A 15120-nucleotide genomic window follows, 5' to 3' on the forward strand; every position below is an offset into this window, starting at 1 on the left:
CGCTCCCCCACCCCGCACCTTCCCCAGCGCGCGCCGGCACGTGCCCCGCACAACCTCCCGCCCCCCCCGGCCCACTGCGTGCCGGCACGTGCCCCGCGCAAAACCGCCCCCCCCCCCGCTGCCTCAGCTTCGCCCCGCAGAAGGCGCGTGCCCCGCGCAGCGCCCCCCCCGCCCCGCTGCCAGCGCGCGCCCCGTGGGAAGCGCTCTCTCCCCCCCCCCGCCCAGCGCGCGCCGGCACGTGCCCCGCGCAGCTCCCCCCCGCCCTCGGTCCCCTCAGCGCGCTCCCGCGCATCCCCCCCGCGCCGTGCGGGTCCCCTCGGGGGCGGCCGTGCTCGATCCCCGCCCGGTCCCGCCGCCCCCTCGCCCCCCCTCGCCCAAAGTTTGCAAAGTGCGGCGGCGGGGGGGCCGCGCGGGGGGCGGAGGCGGCGCGGGCGGAGGGGGCGGGCCGCGGGCCGGCGGCAGCGGCATCAAAGAGCCCCGGTTCCTGCCGCGCCGCCAGAGCCATGCGCCGCCGTCTGTCATGTCAGCGGAACAGGAGAAGGACCCCATCGCGCTGAAAAGAGCCCGAGGTACGGCCTGAGCCCCCCGGCGGGGCCCGCGGCTCCCGGGCCTGCCGCGGGGGAGCGCCGGGGCCGGTCCCGTTAGCGTGCGGCCGGCATCCCGCGTGCCCCGTCCCGAGGGCGCCGAGGGCGGGGATGGGCCTCGCAGACCCCTGGTCCTGCGGCGGGTGTCGCTGCCCGTCGCTGGGGCGGGACTGCGGGAGCTCTGGGGTCCCTGACACCCCGCACCGGTCTGTGGTTCGATATCCGAGCGAGGAGCGTGTAAATCATAGAATCATGGAGGAGTTTGGGTTGGAAGGGACCTTAAAGATCATCAGCCCTGTGCTTGGTCGGGGCTGGAGGGGTTGTTTTTCTCTTTTTTTCGGGAAATGGAAGAATTATCGGAATGGTGTTCTTTATTGTTAGCGCTGTTGCGTGGCTCCGGTGAGGCTTGAAGTACGCGATTCTGTGAAATGTGTGAAGAGACACAAGCATAGAACGGTTTGGGTTGGAAGGAACCTTAAAGCCCATCCAATCCCACCCCCTACCATGGGCAGGGACATCTCCCGCTTCCTCCAAGCCCTATCCAGCCTGGCCTTGAATACCTCCAGGGATGGGGCAGCAACAGCTTCCCTGGGCAGCCTGGGCCAGTGCCTCACCATCCTCATCGTCAAGAAATTCCTCCTAATTTCTGGTCTAAATCTGCCCCTTTCCAGTTTATACCCATTGCGTGGTGCCTTTTCCAACTTAGGCTGTGCGACTGACTTCAATGATAGTAGCACATCAGCCTACTTGTGTCCTTATGGTCCTTAAGAAACAGAAATGCATTTCTGAATGAAATAATGGAAGGCAGCAGGCTGACTGAACTGGGTGAAAAGCATGATGAAAATGATTAGATCTAAAATTTACTGCTTCTCCTTTCCCTGTCTCCTGTTTTGCCCCTGGAATTCTATTGTTCTTGATGTTTTAAGCTTTTTTTTTTTTTTTTTTTATGATCAGTTAAGTGGGGAAAGGTGCGCTTTCTGCCATGCATCTTATCGTCGATTTAGTGTTTGGTTTCCTAAAGCAGTTCTGGTAACAGCTGGGTTGGAACATTGAGAATGAGAGAATGAAAATATGCAGCAGTGTCACAAAGGAGACTGGGGTTCATTAGACTCCTTCACCCTCAAACCCCTGTTCTACAGATATTTGAGCACGTACGGTTTCAGATGCCTGAGTTGCCCACCAAGTTCCATGCAATTGCCACTTAATATCAGAACGGCTTTACTGTATTAGGGCCACAGAACAAGGTCACTAGATCTGGTTGAAATCAGACCCTCTCATTTTCTGTCTATAATGAAAACTTTATGCAGGCATTTATGTTTCTTGTGAGAATGTTCTTACGGAGCTAAAGCAGTGTTTAAAAAGACTCTGGCATCTGTCGTGTAAAAACCTAGACAAAGACTTGTTGGAGAGTATAAAGATGTTAAAATGTGTGAAGTATGGCATAAGTTATGTGCAAAGTCATAATCTTTTAAGGTGTAAACAAAACTACAAATTGCAGTTCTGGCTAACACTGGAAATGCCTATGCTGTGGAGGTGTGAAGTGAAAAAGAATATGGGACTTGATTCTTCTTTTTCGAAATAGAAATGGCTGAAATACATTTTATCTGTTATTTAATAGGGGAATAGTTAGATATATTTATCTCAGCGTCCATTACACATGTGACGTGCTGGCCAGAAGGATTGTATTTGGTCATGTAAAATTAATCTCCAGCAATTAAATAATTTTTTGCATCCTTAGTTCTAAAGTGCTCTGTACGCCTTTTAATGAAAGCCTGTAGGTAGGTACCAAAAGTGACTTTCTGGAAAGTTTATTTTGGCTCCATGAAAATGACCCCTATTCATTTTTGGAGGTATGCTAGCACTAACATTCTGTTTCCTTCCATGTATAAATTAAATCATTATAAAATCCACAAGGAAAATATAAATTTGTAAGGCGAAATTAAATCATTGGCCTCACACAGCGAGAACTGAAAATACAAAAGCTTTGTACTTTCAACATAGGGCTCCATCCTACAAAGCTAGGCATGTGAATGGCTTCACCCATGTAAGTAATTCATGCAAAAATCAGTGGAACTTGTCACTGGAATTCTAATATTCATATGCTTATGTTCTTGAAGAATGAGATCCTGGAGAGGGAATTGATGTGTAATTTTATAAAGTTTTAACTTACGCTACTGTAAAACAGCACTTGCCTATCATCTTCAGTATTCTACTTGATCACAAATTTATTGATATTTGTGCTGCTAGTTGTTGAATTTATGGAAAGAAATCTGGATATTTGTAATATTTTGCTAGTAGTGGTTAACGTTATTTATGTAATCAGAGTACAGGACTATGAACAGGAGTGTGTTTTGTGCAGTTGTGAGGAATGGTGTTCACAGTACAACCTCCCACTGAATTTATGCTAAACATAGAGGAATGCTGGAAAAGAAGCTAATGGAAATTGTGGGGACAGTTTTGACCAAATAGTTTATCAAGAGTATGATTTATAGAATTGGAATTTAAGAGAGATTTTAAATCTTTCTTTGTGTAAAACTTTATGCTGTCATTATTTAGTATCTACAGTTAATGCAATGGCAGCGCTTCAGAGCACACTACATATATGCTGGATTTTATAGTCTAAATCAAGGCAAAAAGGACTTTTTTCCTTTAGAGTAAATACTAGTTACTCTGCTGGTGGTTTATACCATGATGTGCTGTGCTTAAGCATGAGTTTGCTTTGAGTACTGGATTGTGACTTCGTGCCCTAGTCCTTGCAATTCAGACTTAAAATTTCATAGGTGTTGATTTGGGATGTCCACGTATGTTCCTTAGGTACAATGAAAAATACAATTAAATTTCAATAGCCATAGCTAAAAGGAACTTAGTAAAGCAGAGGCAGAACTGGGCTCTTATTTGAGGCAACACTGGTAAATTACCTGAAACCTCAAACAAGAGGGCAGGAGGAAAGAAATACCAGGAGTGGAAAATTTGTCAGGCCTTCTTTGATCAGGAGTGTTTGAATTAACTGTTGGATAGTTTAGTTTGTATACAGTAGGTCCATTTCTTCCCTGTGAGAAGTGATTTTGTGTTACTTTACTGAGTAGTCCTAAAGCTGGCTTAGCTGCCTGTTGGGAATACTTGTCTAACATAGAGTGGGCTAATATCATACACTATGCTGCTTTGCATAATGCTATTCAGAATTCACAGTTATTTTCAGGTTGCCTTTGGTAATAAGGAGAAACCTGTGTGTTCAGCTATATGCTTGCATCTGGATAAAGTTTGACTTGTGTTCCGAATACTAGTTTTAAGCACAGAACAGTAAATTTATTAGGTTGGATTGGCCACTTCTTACCATTACAGGTATATATTTTAAAGAGCAAATATTATCTTAATGGGCCTAGGAAAATATGAAGTAATGTACAGTTCCTTAATGTAATGATCTTAGTATGTTAGCATGTGTTGCTCTCCGGTCAGCCAAAAGTAATTTTCATACTTCAGCTCAGAGTTTTCTTTGCGTTCTTATATGATGGCAAATCCACTTGTGCCGCATGAAGACAGGCCAGCTGGGATAATAAGGAATGTAATAGAACACTGCCCTCCCCCCCGCCTTTCTTTTTTTTTTGTCTGTGATCTAACTAGAGTTCTGAGAAGGAAAGCCATAATTTATACAACTTTGAGAGCTTGTTCCGCTGTTACGAAAGGTGAGGAAGAATCTAGGTGAAGTATGGATATCTTTTTGTATTGCTCAGAGTCGAGTCTGATTGAGTGATCAATAAAATGAACATTCTTTACTTCTTTTTATACCAGAGCAGCCACACTCAATTATTATGCGAGTTTTCTGCAGAGCACGGCAGGTTCACTAGAGCCCCTCTCGTTTTTGGCAGGAGCCCTTTCGTTTGATCAAGCCTTACATTTGGCAAGATTTGGATCTGATAAACGTGGGCTCTGTCTGAAAATCATGGCAGGTTTTCATTCATTGATCTACTACTGTTTACTTTTCTTTGCTTTTCCCTTCATAGCATATTGTGTAGTGGTACAGTGAGTTTGATAAAATGCTGTGTCTGTGTAAGTTAAATAGAAGGTGAGTCTTGCATATGGTTTTAAGCAGTGCTTTTGGAAGTTTTATGCATTATGCAAACAGGAAATATATTTAACTCCTGAAGTGGAGATGTTGAGAAGCAAAGGACAGATAAAAATAAAATAAATGGAAATGTTTATTCCTAGTGTAATGAGCATGAATAGGACATTAAAGCGGTAACAGAGTAAGATGGTTGTATACGAGGTGTACTGACTTGTACCTTCAGGTGTTTTTTTCCTTAAGGACTTGAAATGTAAACCACCAAAATTAATGCAGGTTCAGTATTTGTAATAGATATCTGTCACTGTGACAGGCAGAGGCAAACTCAAAATACAGTCTATAAGAAAACTAATGCAGTATTGCCCTGATTGAAATTTTGTAGGTGGTGACAGTGGATTGGATGGGTTAGGCGGACCGGGAGTACAGCTTGGAAGCCCTGATAAGAAAAAGCGCAAAGCAAATACACAGGTAAATTCCCTTTGGTTCTTTTGATTTCTTAATGAATAGTGCACTCAGATGTATCTTGCATTGCTCAGAATATCAGTCTATTCTTACAAATAGCAGTTTCATACAGAATATTTTACTTGCACAGGGAAGCTGAAGTCTTTGTAATACTAGTTATTCTCACTGAAGCTATTTTAATTTCTGTGAGTTGCCAGAGACCTATAAAGACAGTAGTACAAAGAGACTGCAACAACTTGGTTTTTACCTTATAGATTTGATTCTGAGGCAGACTTTCTTTTAATGACTTTGTAACCATCAGTGGAAATCTGTACAGCATGAGTAGGTGCCACGAGACTACTTTTCTTCTTACTTTTATTCCTGTATGTGTAAGTTTGTGGGTTAATGGATCAGTGCAGTTTGTTAATGTGCTGACCAAACTCTTGGCGTATTCCCTGAGTGATTTTCAAGCAAAAGCTGTGAGGCAGGTTCGGCTCCTTTCCAGTGAATCCCTGCAATTTGGCATTTCTGTGCAGTTTCTGTTTCCAAAAAAGGAAGCTTGAATACAAAGCATCTAAGGCAATTTGATATCTGTAGAGCAGAATTTTCCTTTGTGTGTTCATTCAGCTTTGAACAAGAATATCTCTTAGTTTGGTACTGCCCAGTGAGAGTAGTTTTGTTTATGTAGGTCAATCGCTTTCTGTTAGGCCTATCCAGATTCCATTGAGATGTGGACCTGTTTTCTTTTGTTTTGTTTTAATGTGGTTGCAGTGACACCTGCTCTGAGAAATATTAGTTAATTTAGGGGTTTCAGACCTCTTTTTGGTGGAGCTTTCCTTGTGTTCTAGAATGGTGATAACTGTAGAGGGTATGCAGGTTAGTTTCCTCTTTTCTTACCAAGTGCAAAATTTGCAGTACAGCAGAATTTTTTTTAGGTAAAAAAAAAAAAGTTGTCTTAGTTTTTAGGAGGAAGTATGTTCTGTGAGCACAGGTGGTGAACATCTTGTGGTGATCCAGCTAGATGTTCCCCACAGGGTAGTCTAGAATGAAATTCAATTGTATAGCCACCCTGATGACACTTAAACAGCCTCTGGGCTGCATTAAACACTTGATTATGCTCTGTAACCAGAAATCCTTGCATTTTTTACCTACTGGCTATGCTATGCAGACTGTCCGCAGTCACCAAAGGCTGGTAAGGGGCCTTTCTGTTTGGTACATGGAAAATTTCTGTATGCAGTCTTCTATATTCTATATATACCTTTTTTGGGGGGTTATAGTAATGTTATGTTTGTATGTCCTCATAGAATTGAGGTGTCTTATGAGATGTATATTCAGTAAAATGAACCCAAAATGAAACTAAGGATATGCTTCAAATCTACTCTTTAACATTTGGAAATATTTTGTGCATGTGTTAGTGACACATGGCTTTCTATGGTGTTGTTTTTCTTAAGTATTTGAGATTAAAAAATAGAAGTCACATATCAAGTAGTATTTTTCAGAAGCATGGTTGTGCAACTGCACAATTTGTAAAACACTGAGATTACTATAAATCACTGTGATATCTGGAGCCTAAACGCCTCTCTTGCCTCTGTACTGAAATTTCAGGCAGTTGGCAAGGTACAATGGGTGAGCTTTACACAATAGCTGAACAGCTTTTTTAGCAGTCGTGCCACTAGTCCAGGACCTTTATGGTTGGGCTCTCTTGCAGGGAAATACTAAAAATCATTTAAATGTTGTATTTAAAATATTTTTAGGGATCATCGTTTCCTCCTCCTTCTGAATATGCTCCACCGCCAAATCCAAGCTCTGACCACCTTGTAGCTGCAAATCCATTTGATGACAACTATAATACCGTGTCTTATAAACCACTTCCTTCAGGAAATCCATATTTTGGTAATCCTGGTTATCCCGGCTTTGGAGGCTATAACACTTTCAGAATGCCACCTCACATGCTGCCCAGGGTGTCTTCACCATATGGTGGTTCTTACTCCCTCAGGAACCAACCACATCCGCTTCCTCAAAACCCTGTGGGAATGGGGTTTAGTCGGCCCCACTCTTTCAGCTTCGGACCACACGATAACCCAGGCTTTGGGAATCAGCCACCTTATAGTAGTGGGCAGATAAGTCAAAATGTCAATATGCCTGGTCAGCATTTCAGACCAAATCCTGGTGAGAACTTTGGCCATTCTGGTCAGATACCACACCCTGACGTTCCATCTAACTTTGGTCCTGGAAATAATCCAAATTTCCCAAATTCTCAGCTAGAGTCAAACCATTCCTTTGTTCCTCCACCAAACACGTACAACCAGACAAAATCGTCAGCACAAAAGCAAGACTTTAGTCAAGGAGCAAGCAAAGCATCCAGCCAGAACACAGCTGCTCATCAGCATCATCACAGGGCAGAGGAAGTTGTGAGTCAAGGCAACAGTGACCTAAAAAATGTTACTCGAAACAATGTGGTAAACCAGGATAACAGCCATTCTAATAGTGGTGATAACACTAATGCTGGCCATTCAAATGGAACTCAGAGTAAGTCCCGCCAGCCTCGAGGTACTGCTGAAGGATGCAGTACTGAAAAGAGCAACAAAACACCCCTTCATCCCAGTCGTCACGGTCACTCGTCCTCTGAACCCGTCTACCCGTGTGGAATTTGTACACATGAAGTTAATGATGACCAGGATGCCATCCTGTGCGAAGCCTCTTGTCAAAAATGGTTTCATCGGATCTGTACAGGCATGACTGAGTCAGCTTATGGCCTTCTTACAGCTGAAGCATCAGCAGTATGGGGTTGTGATACGTGTATGGCTGACAAAGATGTCCAGCTGATGCGTACAAGAGAGACTGCAGGACCACCTGCGCTGAATGTGGATGGCTAACCACCTGAGCTGCTGGTAGCGGGTGAAACACTTGCTATGAAGATTTGATTACAAATTGGGTACTTCACTTCCTGCAGACAATCAGTTGTGTTTGATCGCTGGCATATTTTTTCTCCATCTTTTTTTATTCGTGAACTTCCATCTCAACTTTTCTACTCTTAGTTTCACATGTGCAAATGTTTTACAGGATGGAATACTTTTTGTTTCTGATTAAACTGTAAAAAGTTACTGACAATTGGTCAGAAGTAGGTTGTGCGTTTACCATTTTATTGAAGGCAAAAATGTGCCTATATGAATAACCCCAAATTTGCTAGTGTTAAGGTGTTTACTAATGCTAGCATTTAGTGCTCTGTTTCAATGGTACTACATTTACAAGTACTCATTATGGGTTTTTTTTCTCTTTTTGAGGGTGAATGTTCATTACAGATGGTCTTGCTATCCTTTCTTTGAATATAGAGGAGATGACATGGAAGAATGTGCAGTACTAATAGTTTTTATTTTAGGGTAAATACAGAGGATTTCATATGTGCTTTTTTGTATTTTTGGAGTAAAGCATTAACACAGTATTAAAAAACTGATGACTTTATGCCTAGTAACACAGTGAAACATAGTAAGTCTTACACATTTATATTTCCCTGAAAAGGCGATGGTCTCTCTTGACTTCTTAGCAAATACTTACTGAAGACTCTTGCTATGTTTTGCAGTATTTAGAAATTGTTACAGAATATTATTACATTGGAAAAAGAATATGTCAAGTTCATGAAGTCCAGTGCTTTAAATCTAAAAAAAATCAAAACTAGGGTTGCATATGTGACCTTAATTCATTTGTCCTAAGCGCATACGTTAGGATATAGTCTCTGCATCAGTCATGGTTGTGCGATCATACACCTCTCATCCTTTCTCATTGATAGGTCCCGTCTCCTGCCTTGGTGTTCCCTGAGAATTGTGAATGAACTGGTGTAGGGAAAGTTCAGCCCATCGTTTTAGGGTTTTCAACTAGGGCCTGCTCGGTTGTCCTGAACTTACCCACTCCGCTTGGCGTAAAGGAGAGTGCAAGGCAATGGATTGTCCTCAGCACAGACTCTGAACTGCAAGATAATTTGGCCAGCAAAGCCCTAAAACTGTACTCCCACCACTGCCCCAGATGGTCTTGCAGTGAGGGAGTGGGAAGTCTGGGGTGGAGAAGAAATACAGCTTTCACATCAAGTAGTTTAGGTCACATCAGGAGCAAGTAATTGGAATTTTAGCTTCTTTACTAAACTTGATATCCTATTGACAACTATTAATGGCACTGGAGCTTCATGCGTGATGCTAAGAATTCTATTTAAATATGGGTAATTTGATCTTATTCTTGATCTCAGAACTAATCTCTCCTGCTTTTTTTTTTATTTTATTTTTAATGTGGGGAAACATGTAGCCTTGAAAACTTCAGCCTTATCAGTATGATAAGTTGTGTATGCAACTGAAAATGCATGTTTCTGTAGAGAGAAGTGTTGTGTAATTTAATAAAAGATGGCGCTGTAATTACAGACTTTGCTTGTGGTACTCAGTCCTGAGCTGGAAACTTCTAGTTTTTAAACAATCAGCAGTTAAATCCTATGTCAAGCATCACAGGTGCCAGTCACATTTCTTAATGTGATAAAGTGTTCAGGCCTGTGGTGATCAGTGGTGTAGGAGTCTATACAGAATACAGTCATCTATATAAACAGGTAGCTTTTGTGATAAGCTGTGCTAATGAGTTAAAAGTAAGGCCTATTTGTTGGTTCACTGTTGTGTTGGATTTTAAATGGGCTCTGATGTGGTACTTTCCTGGAAGATACTGTGCAGTTCTACTTAACTGTCACTGGTTTATTTTTAAGGTGATAAGTTTTATGTACTCTTTTACTGGAGAACTGCAACATTGCCCTCCTTTAATGTCTTACCTTTCATCAGGAAAAAGGAAATAATGTCTAAAGTGTAAATGACACTATTAATATCTTGAGGATTTCCTGTGTACAGATGTAAAGAAAGCATAAGGCAGATAAACAGGGCTTCTGTTTTTATCACTATTTGCTTTATTTAGTACAGAGACTAAACTTAATCCTGTTTTGTTAGAAGTGTGACATTTGAAAATAACAGAAAAACAACCAAGCAGCAACCTCAGTTAGGGAGATTTGTTCTTTACTAGTTTTCCTAACGACCAACTGACTGTTAGAATTTGCTTTTGATATTTAAAGTAGAAATTAAACCAAACCTTCTTTAGGTAGATCTGTTCCCCTGGGAATCAATTTAATCTCTGCAACACTTTGCACTGTGAAGTTTGGGGAGCTGGTTCAGACCTACCACAATGTCAATGGCATAAAACATTTTGCTTTGTGAAAATTCAACAACGGTTCTGATGATGTTACACAAGTGTGCTGTTCACCTTTCCCCCTTCCACGCCCCATTCCTGTTGGGAGAGGGTGTTTTGGGTGTTTGTTCTCAGCAGTGCAATTAATGTTTGAACATTTCACAGCATACATTGTATTTAAAATAGCCATGTATTTCTTAATCTTCTATTCAACTCTACATGAAGTGAGGCAAGTGTTTTCTATATTAGCTAGCAAGACATTAGAGTTTAAACATAGTGTTCTTACAAACTTATAATCAACTGGAGTATCATTTTATAAAGCCTTAAAATCTGTATTTGTGAAACTTATTCCAACAAATTATTTCAGTTTTTCTAAACCAGTTCTATGTTGGGTTTGTAACCCAGTACATTTTCTGTGTTTATTAACCTACAAATTCAAGGCATTAGCAAGTGCCAATTACAAAATATCAAATAAAAACAAGTGAGCAACAAAACCAAGCTTGTTATCACACTGATCATAGAGATATGACTGATTAGGATCTCCAAAAGTCATCCAGCCAGTATCTTTGCCCTACTGATACACTGTTGGCATATCTGGACTCTTTATCTAGAGAGAGGGTTATACTTTGGTTTTCTCTGCATGTATTGACTAGTAGTAGTTCAAGTATGCACGGGAAAAAAACAAAAATCATGTTTTGTTAGTAAAGTACTAGGAAAATGTCAGCTGGTTAGAATTAGGAGTTAGTTATAGAAGGGTGGGTGGGAGGGAGGGCTGATTAGAATAAGTGAGGGGTTTTGTAATACTCTACTTGAAGCGATTTGTATTGAATTATCATGTGCTTCTATCATTGCTAGTGATTTAGACTGTACTGGTGCTGCACACCAAAAATATTGCTAAGATTTTGTAAATCTTACAAACCTTAATGTTTTTGTGGGAAATGCTGGTGTCCCTCTGAAATAGCTCCTTGTCATGGTCAGAAATGCAGCCTATATTGCCCAAAATGTTCTCTTTTTTTTTTTTTCCCCCGTCCAGGCTACAATAAATAGATATAAACTGGATTGAACTGTCCTTAATACTTAGTGTGGTTTTTTTTTCCAGAGACCAGTTTTAAATGAGAAAATACGTAATTTGCTACTTGAAATACTTGTTTTATTACTGTCAGGATAAGTGACTGCTGCATATAGGCTAGAGGATAGGCATCAAAAATTCTGTTTCTGGCTGTTTTACTGATCTCTGCTACAACTTGAGACAAGTAGGTTAACTGTTTGTGCCTCAATCTCTTCTTTCAGAAGCTTGGACTAATGCTTTACTTCCAAAGGGTGTTTAGAGGCCTAGCTGTTATTTCAGGTCTTCGGATGAAAGAAACTAGGAAAAAAGTAATAAAGTTTACCCTTCTTAAAACTATAATTTTTGGGGCTGCTCAAAGAAGAATATACTTTGTGACCTCTTAAGTTTTTTGTCTGAGAACCAGTTTTGTAATTGCATTCTTTTGGCTTAACTGCAAGCATGTGAGAATTAACAAAGTCGGTGGAACTGCATGCACACAGGCAAGAACATTACAAAGTACTTGCAGTTCAGAGCCTATTATGTTTGCAAGTGAAATGCTTTTTACGGTTTGAGATTTTTACAAAATCAGTGGTGTTCAAATGTAGCGCCTTTTTAACATATGTCTTTATTCCAACTTAATACGATAACACACCTCCATTAAATATATCCCTTTCATTTTATAAATAAACATTGCCTGGCAGTAGAAGTATTGGTGTAACATTTTTAAAAAAGGAAGTCATGCTTCTTATCATGTTGTATGTGACTTAAATGACTGTTTCATATTAAAACTACTCTTTCCTTATGTACTGCTTAAATATACCTGTTTTGGGATATCAGTTCAGTACTTTTTATACGATCTTGAATGTGTTCCACATTGGTGACATGTATTTTTGCAACAACTTTTTTGTTTTGGTTTTAAATTAGAGCATGTTTGAATTAATCCATGCATTAGTGCTGTGGTGTGTGGCAAAGTTAATGTATGTAATTCAAATTGGAAAAAAAGTTTCCAGACTTTGTCCAACATTAACCCTGTGGCCAGGGATGAAATTACTATGTAATACAAATTATTTCATATCACCATGTGTTTTAAGCTATTCTATGAAGTATGTGAAACATTATTGTTCATGGATTGGTAGCTGGCATGCTATCTTGCATAGAATGCGGTATGGTAGATGATAGCAATTCATAGTAATTAAAACTGACTACCTTTCAGAACACACAGCACTTACGTGCATTGTCATCTTGTTGCCATAACTGTTAGTATGAATTTCTTAATACTATCCACTGTCAAAGTTGTGAACATTTGTTAATACGCTTATGGGTATGAAAATTCTATTCTAACACTCTTGGTTTACAAAACATGTAATTTTTTTATCTATTGGATGTAATTAGATATATACGGGAAGATGTAGAACTGGATGTATTTTAAAGTTATTCTGCAATTACTGAGTTTTGTCTGAAGCTTTCTATATTAGAATAGACTCTTTCTTAAAATTGAAAAATCAAGTGTACTTAGCAGAACTCTAAAGGCAATATAACTGTCCTACACTACATCTTGAGTTATGTGCATTGACTTCTTTGTATGGAACTCTTCTGATTTCTTGTTGGCTTATGCTTTATATGGAAATAAGGGGCCCTTTAGTGCCCTTGTGTTGTGTGTCATCAGTTCTGAGGTTAGTAATTCCAAATGGTGTTCGGCCCCTTTGAGGTGCTGCCTATGGCTTGAAGTATTCAATGTCACCCTTAGTTTCAGAATTGGCTTATCCCAACACCATCGGGAATACTTGTTTTTGTATTGTTTGCCATACATGATTAATTTTCCTTTTCTTGTTCAAACAAACTGTCCGTCTCATACTAACTTTTGATCCAACCCCACCTATTTACTTGGAGGTTTGTGCACTGTAATTCAGGAATTGCTGTGTTGGAGACAGTTTGGGAGTGGAGTCATTAGAGATGTTACATCTATTCTTAGGCACTCATCTTCTAAAGGGTGGTCTAAATCTGAACTTCCGTGTAACTTAAGGAGGGCAAGCTTTTAATGTATTTCTTTTTTTTTTCTCCTTTCTTAATTTTTTTTTTTTAATGAAATGTGAGATAATATGTAGTTGTTGAGCGATTTTTACTTGAAAGACAGTCTCTCCTCCAAGCTTTTATATATGGCCTTTAGAGTAGACACTGGGTTCTTTACGGCCTTCTTATTTGGAATTTTTTTGTCCATGTTCTCCTTTCAGTGTTAAAGATGAGCTGAAAAAGGCAAGTTACTGATCTACTGCTATCCAAACAGTGCAAAATATAAGCTGATAAAGATTGTTGACATTTAATTTTTTTTTGTTGATAATGATGTAATATTTTACCTTTTAGGAGAACATACATCAGAATCTGATTCAAGTGTTCTTAGAAAATGTATGTGGTAGATTTTGTCCAGCATTGTATGTAACTTTGTTGCTTTCTGTTGTCTGTTTCAGTTTATTTTAAAAATAAAGATAATATTTGCGGGGAAGTTGCCTGTTGATTTTTATGAAGGTGATGAATACCTAGCTTAACTGTTGTAATGTTTTGCCTCCGAGAATGCTTTTGGATTAGGAAGAGTCCTTTGAGTAACAGTATGAGGTTGTATTAGAAGGGGTCTTGCACTATAAACCCCGTTCCTCTTTTACAGGATGGGAGGGAAGGTTCGCGCACTGTTTGGTTGAATAGATTTTTTTTTTTTTAGAGCTTTGTGCACTTGGGAAGAAATTATGCAAAGAATTATTTATTTTAATCCATAGAATTATTACTAAGCTATTCCTGTTCGTTGAAATGCCAGAACTAACACGAACCATATTAGTACCTTACCAATAATCTTTAAAAGCAAGTGATATGTGTGGTTCCAAGCCATGCGTGGAAAACAGTTCATTGGAATAAGCCGCATCTCATGAAATGTTACTGCTCTTCTTAAAAAAAATATGGAAGGATGAGAGAAATGAGAATTTAGAAAGGATGGGAGAAAAAATTATTTATTAAATTAAAGATGAGAAAATGTAAACTATTAACAGATTTCCCCTCACCCCATATATGAGAGCCACTGGAAGTTAAATAACCTTTGGAAGAAATAGGTGTGCATATTGGCAACTGGAAGGTCCAGAGTATTAGTAATATTAAGATTTGACCAGAATATTGATACTTAGTAACACAGGAGATGGGAATTTAAGAGTAAAGTTTTCTGGGGAAAATTCTACCTCTTTACTACAAGCTTCTTGCGCTCTTGAATGATCAGTCAAGCTAGCAGTGTGGAAAGCGTATGATGTAAGTGTGTTTCTGCAGGTGCAGATCAATGCAAGACTTAAGGCTGATCCAAGACCTTGCTCAGTCTATTTTGTGTCTTTTAGCAGCTGAATCCACTACCTTGACTTAGAAATGTGTTAGTGACATTAACTGTGTCTTCTTGCAAGTGAATTACATAGCTTTGCATTGGAGCTCTAGCTCTTAAGTCAATAGACTTTCCTGTTAATTTATTGGAGCAGTCTTGTGTAACTTGAGAACACCAAATACAGGTAACCATAACTATGTCTTGTAAAGTGTGCATACACACTATCTTCTTTCTGGCAGGAATAAATAATAAGCTGCTTCATTTCAGTATATTCTCTGTGATTGAACTCAAAATGACACCTGGATGACCAAGGCAGAAGCCCCGCACTCAAGACATCTAAGACTTTTATTATCCATTAATAAATGCTCCAACATCGAAGGATGCATTCTGGATTACCACAGCTTCAGTCCGCAGTGGTAGGAGATTTTTAGTT

General features: G+C 40.0%; 1 protein-coding gene across 1 annotated transcript; it reads left to right on the forward strand.

Moving 5' to 3' along the window:
* The first annotated feature begins 373 nt into the window (after positions 1–373).
* Positions 374–11039, forward strand: PYGO1 (pygopus family PHD finger 1). Its single transcript, XM_054077803.1, has 3 exons — positions 374–569; positions 5027–5112; positions 6840–11039. The coding sequence occupies exons 1-3, from the start codon at positions 521–523 to the stop codon at positions 7959–7961; spliced, it is 1257 nt and encodes a 418-aa protein (XP_053933778.1). The 5' UTR covers positions 374–520; the 3' UTR covers positions 7962–11039.
* Positions 11040–15120: the final 4081 nt, after the last annotated feature.

Source organism: Cuculus canorus, chromosome 12 (genome assembly GCF_017976375.1).
Source record: "Cuculus canorus isolate bCucCan1 chromosome 12, bCucCan1.pri, whole genome shotgun sequence".
In the NCBI taxonomy this organism is placed as follows: Eukaryota; Metazoa; Chordata; class Aves; order Cuculiformes; family Cuculidae; genus Cuculus; species Cuculus canorus.